Source organism: Microcebus murinus, chromosome 18 (assembly GCF_040939455.1).
Source record: "Microcebus murinus isolate Inina chromosome 18, M.murinus_Inina_mat1.0, whole genome shotgun sequence".
NCBI lineage: Eukaryota > Metazoa > Chordata > Mammalia > Primates > Cheirogaleidae > Microcebus > Microcebus murinus.
Window position 1 is genome coordinate 43,762,138 of NC_134121.1, and position 10,311 is coordinate 43,772,448.

At 59.2% G+C, this 10,311-nt stretch overlaps 2 protein-coding genes across 2 annotated transcripts; one reads left to right on the forward strand and one right to left on the reverse strand.

Annotated features, from left to right (window-relative positions):
- Positions 1-228: 228 nt before the first annotated feature.
- Positions 229-9,162, reverse strand: KAT2A (lysine acetyltransferase 2A). The gene is made up of 18 exons (XM_012743241.3): positions 7,761-9,162; positions 7,500-7,623; positions 7,011-7,156; positions 6,817-6,906; positions 6,367-6,548; positions 6,074-6,265; positions 5,067-5,173; positions 4,763-4,873; positions 4,534-4,670; positions 4,241-4,449; positions 3,890-4,016; positions 2,544-2,654; positions 1,977-2,120; positions 1,591-1,705; positions 1,465-1,501; positions 1,319-1,382; positions 1,107-1,191; positions 229-954 (listed from the first exon to the last, which is right to left on the reverse strand). The coding sequence occupies exons 1-18, from the start codon at positions 8,274-8,276 to the stop codon at positions 761-763; spliced, it is 2,691 nt and encodes an 896-aa protein (XP_012598695.1). The 5' UTR covers positions 8,277-9,162; the 3' UTR covers positions 229-760.
- A 125-nt stretch (positions 9,163-9,287) lies between these two features.
- On the forward strand, positions 9,288-9,869 carry HSPB9 (heat shock protein family B (small) member 9). Its single transcript, XM_012743246.3, has one exon. It carries the CDS (start codon positions 9,329-9,331, stop codon positions 9,812-9,814), a length of 486 nt encoding a protein of 161 aa, XP_012598700.1. The 5' UTR covers positions 9,288-9,328; the 3' UTR covers positions 9,815-9,869.
- Positions 9,870-10,311: the final 442 nt, after the last annotated feature.

Here is a 10,311-nt window from a genome sequence, read left to right on the forward strand (position 1 = left end):
CTGGAGCAGGAGCAGCTGGGAGCAGAAGAGGTGGGGGTGCTGCAGCCAAGCAGGACCCCAGGAGAGGCCTGAGGCTTGCTGGGGAGCATGGCCCCAGCACAGCCTGAGGCTTAATAGGCTCCAGCTTGCACTTTGCACGAGATATTGGCTAAGGGGAGATAAAGGCTAAGGGGAGGTACTGGTCAGCCTGCTAAACCTGAGTCTACTCCAAAGAAACAATCACACAGATGGAAAAAAAAAGAGCTTTATTGTTCCCTCCGAGGGATTCATGCCAGGGAATAAATGGTCCCCAGGCGCCCCCACCCCTGGGGGACAGGCTGACGGAACAGTGCAGGGCAAGGTGTGGCTCCTGCAATGCAGGCTGAACTTCCAACCCCTGAAGGCCAGTCACTCAAGCTAAAATTAGCAGGCCTGGCCCTCAGGGAGACAGCCACCTGGGCCAGGCCCAGGACTCCAAGCCTCTGTAGCTCTGTGGGGACCAGGTCTGGGGGCTGCCGGGGCTGCACAGGGTTCATCCTCTGGCCACCAGCCACTCTAAAGGGGCTGGGCCCCAGACCCAGGAGACCTCGCAGTGGTCTGGGACAGGGCTGTAGGCGTGGGGTGCCTGAGGGTCCAGAAAGGGCTGCAGGATCAGGGCCCTTGGCTGGAGTGTCTCAAGCTGAGAGTCAGGACTGGGGCAGGGGGTCAGGGCACCCCTAAGAATCGGATCAGATCCGAGGTGAAGACATTCCAAGTCAGGGCTGTGGTCCAAGGCTGGGGACTACTTGTCAATGAGCCCTCCCTCCTTGAGCTTGAAGTAGAAGAACTTCTCCAGGGCACTGGCGCAGCGGCAGTACTCGCTGTCCGGGGGGTTGTACTCGCGGCAGTTGGCGATGACCCGTTGCAAGTCAGCCACAAAGAGCTTTCGCGTCACGTAGTAGCGGCTGCGCAGCCGCTCGGTCATGGTCTTCAGGTCTGGGGCGGCAGGAGAGGAGCACAGCTCTCAGAGGCAGCGGTGCCCAGCGGGCTGCCCGTTGGGTGGGCCCTGGGTGCACAGTCCCGGGAGGGCAGGAGCAGTCAATTTGGGGCAGAAGAGGACGGGCAGGAAGGGAGCAGAGGGTCCTCACCGATAGGGAAACGGATGACCTCGTAGTAGTCAGGGGCCTCCGACTTCTTCACAGGCTCCATGAAGGGCCAGGCACTGGGGTGCGACTGGAGAAAAGGGTGGCGCTGGGACAGCCCCTCTCTGCCTGAGCCAGCCCACGACTCCCACCCACCCCAGACTGGGTTGTGAAGCCACAGGTGCAGGGACTCTCGAAGGGGAACTTGTTCTCCCCACCTTAATCTGGGCCAGCAGGTTTTTGAGGGTTGTGTAGAGCTGGTCAGGGTCCTTCAGCTCCTTCCTGCCACGAGAGACACCAAGTCTGAGGCTCCGGGTCCCTCTGCCTTCCCGCTCCATCCCTGCTCCCTTGACGGAACACTCACCCCTTCTCCTTCCCCAGTGGCTTCCAGCCTGTCTCTCCTGCAAAGTAGGGAGACCGTCCCTAAGAACGCCTGTCCACACCCCGAGCAGTACGCCCTCCTGCCCCCTCAGCCAAGTCCCCTGCTCACGAATGCCGGGGACGCTCTCCACAGGGATCTGCCTCACACCCTCCTTGAAGCAGCTGAGCCCAGGGTAGACCTTGCGGATCTGGGCCTGTTTGCGCTCAATCAACTTCTTGATGATCTGAGGAGAGGAGGGGTCTGAGGGGCCAACCCCAGCCCCAGCAACAGCCCCTCCCAGGGCCACAGTCAGCGGCCCCAGTAGGAAAACCCAGACTGCACTGCCACCGAATCCAGTGCCTTCCCTCCTGACTTCCCCTACGAGGCAGAGCAGGAACCAAGACCCTGGTGACACGCACACACATGCACGCGTGCATGGTGTAGGTGTACATATGTGTGCGCACCCTCCGCATGCATTCACGAAAACCCCATGGACACGCACGCATGCTCACAACCTCTTTCTGCTTCTTGATGATGTGGGACAGCTCCGTGTAGGGGATCCGGGGGTTCAGCTCACACTCCATCAGTGTTGCTCCCTCGTAGTCCTTGATGTAGCCCAGGTAGCGGCTCTTGGGCACCTTGATGTCCTTGGAGAAGCCCTGGGGAGTGGACGGTTATGACCTAACCAATCAGCAAGAACTTCCCAACTTCCCTACCCTACCCCCACCCCCGGCCCCCAGGAACACCTGTAGGGCAGTGCATGCCACGTCCCCTCTCCCCTCCTGAACCTCCTGTGGTTCTGTGAGGGCTCAGTCTGTCCCTGGAAAGGTTCCAGGTCAGCTGACCCCTCCCAACTCACCCCCAAGAGCCTCCCAGTTCTTCTGGCCTGCCCTACTGGCCCCCCGGGCCCTATTCTCCACTGGGGCAGCAGCAGGAGGGAAGATGGGCATGAAGGTCTTCTTCATAGGTGTCAGGTGGGATAGGGGTCACAAAAGGACCCCACTTCATCCACAGCAAGGGGCTGGACAGAATGACCCCTGGCTCCAGGCAAAGGATAGGTGAGGGGTGAGGCCAGAGGTCACCTGCTTTTTGAAGTAGCCAATGGCATACTCGTCGGCGTAGGTGAGGAAGTAGAGGATGTTGTGTTTGATGTGATACTCCTTCAGGTGGTTCATCAGGTGGGTCCCGTAACCCTGCAGGGAAGGGAGCAGGACTTACAGGGGAAGCGGACAGGCCTGGCCCTGGAGAGGTCCCAAGAGGGCCCAGAGCCGAGAGTGGAGGGGGCAGACTGAAGAGGAGGTGGGGAGAGTGAGGGGATGCAGGGCAGGAAGGAGGAAGAGGCAACCGGTGGAGGAAGGGGGTTCGTCGGGAGAAAAATGAAGAACTCTGGAGTTCTAAGCACCTAACTCTGGGCCAGGTATGGTGCTTGCTGCTTTATAAGTCGATTCTCAAGTTAACCCAGGAGCTAAATATCATTACTTCCATGTTACAGAAGAGAAAACTGAAATTCAGTTATGTTAGGAAATGTGTCCAGGGTCACGCAGCCAGCCATGCATGGCAGGGCCAGGTCCAAACCCAACATGGGCCACTGATTACCAGTCCTGTGCCTCGGAGCTGGGGGACAGGGGAGAGGCCTGCTCATGGCAGCATCTCAGCCCTGAAGTGGCACTGTCTCCCACACGTCATGACCAAGCAGGCACCACACAGATCCGGGGTATGTGACACAGGGGAACAAGGGACCCTGCACATGGATCTACTGTGACAATTAAAGGACAGAAGCCAGGACTATTAGCACAGGGATAATGTAATGACTACTCATTCCCTCACTGTGTATAAATGTCCTCATGATAAAAGCACAAGTCCAGGCCGGGCGCTGTGGCTCACGCCTATAATCCTAGCTCTTGGGAGGCCGAGGCGGGCGGACTGCTCAAGGTCAGGAGTTCAAAACCAGCCTGAGCAAGAGCGAGACCCCGTCTCTACTATAAACAGAAAGAAATTAATTGGCCAACTGATATATATATATAAAAAAAAAATTAGCCGGGCATAGTGGCACATGCCTGTAGTCCCAGCTACTCGGGAGGCTGAGGCAGAAGGATCACTCGAGCCCAGGAGTTTGAGGTTGCTGTGAGCTAGGCTGACGCCACGGCACTCACTCTAGCCTGGACAACAAAGTGAGACTCTGTCTCAAAAAAAAAAAAAAAAAAAAAGCACAAGTCCACAGGTGCCTTTAAGTCTTGCTGATTCTTGGGTTCCACTTGTCAACAGGTATTTCCCTAACCTAATTATCAGATTACAGCTGCCACCTTGTGAGGATGTGAAGAACTGTCTGGCCACTAAAAAAAAAGAGCTGGGGGCTCCCCCCCCCCCCCAGCCCTGACCTGGTCCACACTCAGAAGCAGGCAGGGGAAAGGCCAGGTGCTGGGCTCACCTTGACCTGCTCATTGGAGGTGACGGCACAGAAGACAATCTCCGTGAAGCCCTGGGTGGGGAACATGCGGAAGCAGATCCCTCCGATGACCCGTCCGTCCTTGATCAAGGCCAGAGTCTTGTGCTTCCTAAGAGAGAGGGGGCCCGTCACAGCCCCTACCTGCTCCCCAGGTCCCCACACCTGAAGGCCTGAGCTGTAGTCAGTGCTGGGAACTGAGGAGCAAGAATGCTCCAAGGTTGGGCCTTGGAAACAGGGGGGGGGGGAGGGACCCCCAATTTTGAGGGCTGGGGAGGCCAAGGAGGAGGCCCCGGGTGTGGTGTCCCTGGGGTAGGGACTCCTCTAGGAACGCACGGGTCAAAGACGAGGCGGGCGATGTACTCCTTGGGCATGCGCGGCAGCTGGTGGGAGAAGACGTTTTGCAGCCCCACGAGCCACAGCAACACCCGCCGGTTGGCCTTGGGTGTCAGCGAGTTGCCAATGACGTGGAACTCGATGATGCCACGGCGCTCCTCCAGGCGGGCCGTCTCGTCCCGGGCCGCGTTGGCCGACAGCAAGCTCGTCTAGGCCCAGAGGAGGGGCGGTGAGCTAGGGCCTCAGGTGGGTGAGGGCCCCTCCCGCTACTGGTCAGCAGGCCGGCTACCCACCTCGGGCCCCAGCATGGCAGCAGGGTCGGTGATGGTCAGCATGACCTCATTGACCAGCTCCATGGGGATGTCACCCATCACACGGAGCCGCTTGGCATCCTCCAGAGTCAGGTTCTCTGGGAGCTTCCTCTTCTCGCCTGTTGGGGAGGTTGGCAACGTTGCCCAGGAACAGCAAGAAAGGTTGGGAAAGGGGTGAATGACAGTCAGAGGTCAGGGGTCAAGCACTCACCTGGCATGGGCTCGGCCCCTGCAGAATCCAGACTCAGTGAGCTGTTGCTGCTGCCACCCATGGTGGGGCTGAAGATGGGGGCGCTGGGAACAACCGCTGCACTGACCGTAGCTAAGAAGGAGAAGTCAGGGACAGGGGACTGAAGCGGTTGACAGGTCCCTTAACAGGATCCAGGCCCTCCAACCCAGCTGAGCCATCCTGCATTTCCCCTCTGTTGCCATTCCCAGCCCCTCTCCTGCCCAGGGGGCTTAGCTCAGTCAGGAAGGGCAAGCAGAGATCTCGCAGAGCCTGCAGTGGCGCATACCTGGCCGGGGCACCAGCTGTGTCCCCTCCGAGGGCGGCATGGTGAAGCCTGACTCCCAGATTGGAGAGTTTGCCCCGTAGATCTCCTCCTCCAGCATGGACAGAAATCTGCAGGGAGGGGACAATCTGTCCCCCAACTCTGTCTACCAGCCAAGGGTGCAGGCTGGGCCAGGCACCAGAGGGACTGCAGGCCGGTCAGAGACAGACCCTGCTCTTAGGGAACTGGGAGCCTGAAAGAGGAGGCAGCTTCTGCCCTCTGGGGAGCCCTAGTCTGAAGGGGGAGGCACAGGCCCTGGCCTTCTGGGGTCCTCTAACTGAAGGCAGATCTCCAGATGGAGACCACAGAGGCCCAGTTGTGCCAGGCTGCCTGGCACAGGGGGAGTAGCTCTGAGCTGATGCCCTCCTGCACTGTGTGGCCAGGCAGAGCAACACGTCACCTTAAGTCCCCTGACTCCCCTCTGCATCAAAACAGGCTCGGAATCCACCCCATCTTGCTACCTCTTGTTCCCACCTAGTGACAGGGGGGCACTAGATGGCCAGGATTAGTCAGGATAAAGGCTTTTTGAACAGCAAAGTTATGACCCAGATTTAAAATGGGAGAAAGGTGTGGCAGAACAGAGGAAAGCTATACAGAAAAGACTAGAAGAAGAGTGGAATCTGATTTCACCTCAAGTGTAAGCTCTGGTTCTTGGGCTACTATGGTGGGAAGGATTCTTAAGCTGTGTCCAGGCCCCCATGGGAAGCAATTAGTACCATCTGCCAGGGGCATGGGAGGGGGTAGCGTTAGCTCGGGCCATGTACCTGCCATCCCCAGACTAGTACGTGCAAAGGCAAATACTAGCAAGTTGCTTCTGGGCCATGGGCAAGTCTGCCAGGTAGACGCCCAGATCCCAGAAGGCCCATGGAGGGAGAGGAGGGACCAATCCAGGAAGCCTTCCTGGAAAAAAGGGGACAACAGCGAGGATGTGAACTTGGGGTAAAATCCCAATAGGCCAGAATGAGCCTTACTTGGGGAAATGAGTGAGGATGAGGGTCCTCTTTTCAGGCACCAGCTTGTCCTTCTCCACTCGGAACTTTTCCAGCAGCTGCCGGCGGGTAACGGTGAAGATGGATCGGAGAAGGCTTCGCCCAAAGACGTGAGTGGTTTCGTAGCGGGGGAGGCTGTCGCAGCTCTGGGGCACATGGCAGTAACAGAGCCATCTGGGGTGGGAGAGTGGGGGTGGTGGCAGGTGAGGATGAAAACCACTGAACCCAGGCTGGGCTTACAATCCTCCTCCCAACCTGTCCCTGGCTAGGCCTACCTGGTGTAATTGACCTTGTAGGTAGCCACATCCTCAGCCTGAGACCTCTGCCGAAATTGGGCAGGTGTCTCCAGCTTCCAGTAGTTAAGGCAGAGCAGGAACATCTTTGAGAGCTCGAACATCGTCTGTCGCTCCCGGGGAGCCAGGTGACTAAACTTGTACTGCACAAAGTTCAGCACACCCTGAGAAGGGGTGGGCAGGGGACAGAACCAGCAATGGGGTGTGAGCAGCTAGTAGGGGCTTCTTATCCAAGGAAGCTGCTGAGGGCAGGGACAGGGCTCTCCTCTCATTCTGGGGCTCTCTGTGAGGGGAGCTATGCCCCCTCCTTACTCCCACTCCTCCCTTCTCTGAGTGTCTCCCCTGTCCTCAGCTTGAGGGGGATGGCATACACAGGCTCCCCCCTCCTCCAAGATGCCTTCAATTCCCCTCTTACAACTTTCCCCAGCCCACCTGCTCAATATTAGGCTTCTCAAATGGGGGACTGCCCAGGGACCCCTCCACCACGGGCCGGGTCATCTGCAGGATGCATTTCCGCAGGAGCTGGAGGGGAGAGCAAGGGGGAGTACATGGCAGCATGGCTCAGGGCTGCAGACCCCCCAATGCCTCACCTCCTTCCCTCACACTCTCCTTCCATGCAAGCTCACCTTGAAGAGGTAGAAATAGACCTGCTTGGTGTCTGTGTCCTCCTCCTTGTGAACAGACATAAACAAATTCTCCACGTCCACCACCATCCCCAGCAGCCGGTTAATCTCATCCTCTGATACATTCTCCAAGTGGGATACATGGTCAGCTGCAAGACAGACAGGTGGTAGAGTTGGGAAGAATGGAGAGAAGAGCTCAACAAGGCTCCTGCACCTCCTCACAGCCAGCCAAGATACACCCTCAGTCCCTCTGACCACTGTGACCAACAGTGAGGCGGACTGCTCCTACACCAGCCCTTGGGTGGCCCTCGCCTCTTCTGGGCTGGCAGACTTCCTTTCTCCTTCCCTGGGGGAATACACACCAACCCAATCCTTCCCTAGGAGGCATCTTTGGTTTTTCAGAGATGAGGCTTTGTGGCACTTAAGTCACCCTAAGTAGGACTCAGCACCTGCTCTCTGCACCCCCAGCTCCAAGGGCGCTGCCTGCCTTACCCAACGGGTGCTCACAGCTGCGGCACAGCTCACTCAGGTTGGCAGCTGGCTGCTGCAGATCCATGCGAGGTGCAGTAGGGGGCTTGGGGTTTTTCCAGCCATTACACTTACAGGTTTCATTGGTCTGGAGACAGAAGGATCAGTCAGTGACATGTATCCCCGGGGCAGGAGCCACTCTTCAGCCAGAGGTTTGCCCCGCTTCCCACCCGAGCCGTAGGATGCCCCAAGCCCCGCCCCTTTCACCCCAGACCCCGCCCCCACCTTGCAAGCCGAGAAGACCCCTAGCTTCTCAAGCTTCTTGGCGCGCGGCAGACCCCGGACTTGCGCCTTCCTCTGGCTGGCGCGCTGCTGCTGACTCAGGCCAGGTCGAGCCGGATCCCCCCCGCTCCCGGTCCCCCCACTTCCTACGCCGGGCCCCCCAGTCCCTGTGCTCCCGGCTGGGGCTGCAGCTGGGGCGGGGACTGGAGCCGGAGTGGGAGCTGGAGTCGGGGCTGAAGCCGGGCTGGGCGCAGGAGTCGGAGTTGGGGCAGGGGCTGGGGACTGGAGGGGTCGGGGCTGCGCGGCCGGGGTCGGGGCCTGGGAAGGTTCCGCCATGGCCTCCCCCGCAGCGGAGCGCGGCGCCGCGCTCCCAGCCCTAGGGCCGCATGGGCAACCGGCACTCAGTGCGCAGGCGTCGCTGCACCAGTGCATGATGGGAGTTGTAGTCTCCCGCCGCTGTGCCACTCTGCCGTCAGCTTCCAGACTTTTCTGTCCTGTTTCTTGGTCCCAGACAGCCATGTGAGGTCTGAGCGAGCCCCTCAGATTGACCTCTCCCCAGTTCTAATCTCGAAGTCGTCCGGGTTGGTCACGATTGCTGTCCTCTTGGATACATGGAGGCGCTTCTTGAGGGGACCGAGGGCTGTGCCCCTCTTACAAATCCCCAAAGGGAAGCGTGGGCCTGGGTCAGCGTCCTGGCGCTCCTCTCTCCAACCCGCACCCCAGCCCCAGCACTGCCCCACGCGGCTCCAAACGCGGAATTGCAGCTAAGGGAGAGATGAGATTTGGCCACACTTGTAGAACTGTGTGGTGGTTACATGGGTGTGTTTGTTTGACATTCAACTGCACCCTATGTGCACTTTTCTGTGTGTATATATATGTTATACTACAACAGAAAGAGTTTGTTATCAAAACACTGAGCACCAGAGGCGTAGCCCTACGAAGAAGGCCACTGAGGTGGAGAGTGAGGCCGAGGAGAGCCAAGCCTTTCCTGCTTGCTGGGCGCTGCCCTCCGCGTGCCCTAGAGCCCCCAGCCTGCCGCACCGGAGAGACCGCAGTCCCTAGGGTTGGGCACAGTCAAGGAAAAGGAGGGCGTTCCAAGAGTGGATGGCTGGGAAGGTCGCTGTCCTTTGGCTCTGTCCAGAGAACAGTCCTTCTTGCCCCAGGCCTGGTCCTTAGCGGGGAAGACAGCCCCTTCCAGCCCGCTGCTCAGTCTGATGTGGGCTCTGCCTGGGTGACTGACTGCTCTGGGATCTGGCTCCCGCGTCTAGCCTCATTCAGTCCATCCGTTTCTGTCACAGCTTCGGCGCCTGGTCTCATTGGCAGGTGGGGAAGGGCGGAGAAAGAGTCAGGCTCCAGGATAAATGCAGCCGCAGCGCTGACAACCTGACTGTGGAGGTAGGAGAGGAATGGCTGAGCCCGGAACTCCCGCCTCCGCTTGCAGAAGCCAAGGGAACTAAGGAGAGCAGAGCTGAGTACGGCGGGGACCGCGTGGGGACCGCGTGGCGACCCTCCTCGAGCCGAAATCCATGCTCTTGGAGCCTCGCGCCCCTGGATAGCAGTTGCTCACTCGGATGCAGCAGGTCGGTAACAGTTTCTCCACCGAGAACCGGGTGGCGTCCAGGCGCCCCAGCGCGGCCCTTGCTGAACGGAACCAGGTAGCCACGCTGCCTGTGCGGCTGCTCCAGGATGATCAGGCAGCTGCGCAGGGCAACCACCGTGCCGAAGACAATTTCCAAGTGAAGATGGACGCCCACGGCTTCACCCCCGAGGAGCTGGTGGTGAAGGTGGATGGCCAACGCCTGATGGTGACCGGCCAGCGGCAAATGGAGGCCAACGACCCAGAAAGGGGCAGTTACCGCATGTCGCAGAGGGTGCACCGGCAAATGCGCCTCCCGCCAGACCTGGATCCCGCCGCCATGTCCTGCTGCCTGACCCCCTCCGGCCAGCTGTGGGTCAGAGGCCAGGGTCCGGTGCTGCCTCTCCCTGAAGCCCCGGCTGGACGGTCCTCCAGACTCCTGAGCCGCGGCTCAAAGGAGCGTTCCAACCTGACCCAGTAAACAACCCCAGAGCGTTCCAGCCTGACCCAGTAAACATCCCCCGCAGTGTGCAGCATCTTTAAAGTCCATTGTCTTTTCTGGGGATGGGGTCAGAAGTGGAGGGACTGGAGCCACAGGGAGGGGGAGACAGGAAAGGAACCTCAAGGTGGTGGTCCATTGGGACTGAGGCCTTTGTGGCCCTGGGAGCAACTGCTGGGGACAATGTGGCCCTAGCTGAGCAGCAGCTCCAGCAGGGAGCAGCAGAGAGCTGGGAGTGCCCAGACCACCAGACTCCAGAATCAGCAAAGGGCCCCATGAGATCAAGAGAGAATAGCTCAGACCTGGCCTGGGGTGCTGCAGCCCCACCGGTTTCCTTCCTCTTTAGGGAAGAGAACAAGAGGATCCAGTCCCTCATAGGCCTGGTACAGACCAACCCAAAACTCCAAAGAGGACGTTCATCGGCCAATTGCCTTCAAACACAGATTGCACATCACCCTGGTGTAATCTGGCTGGCGGGG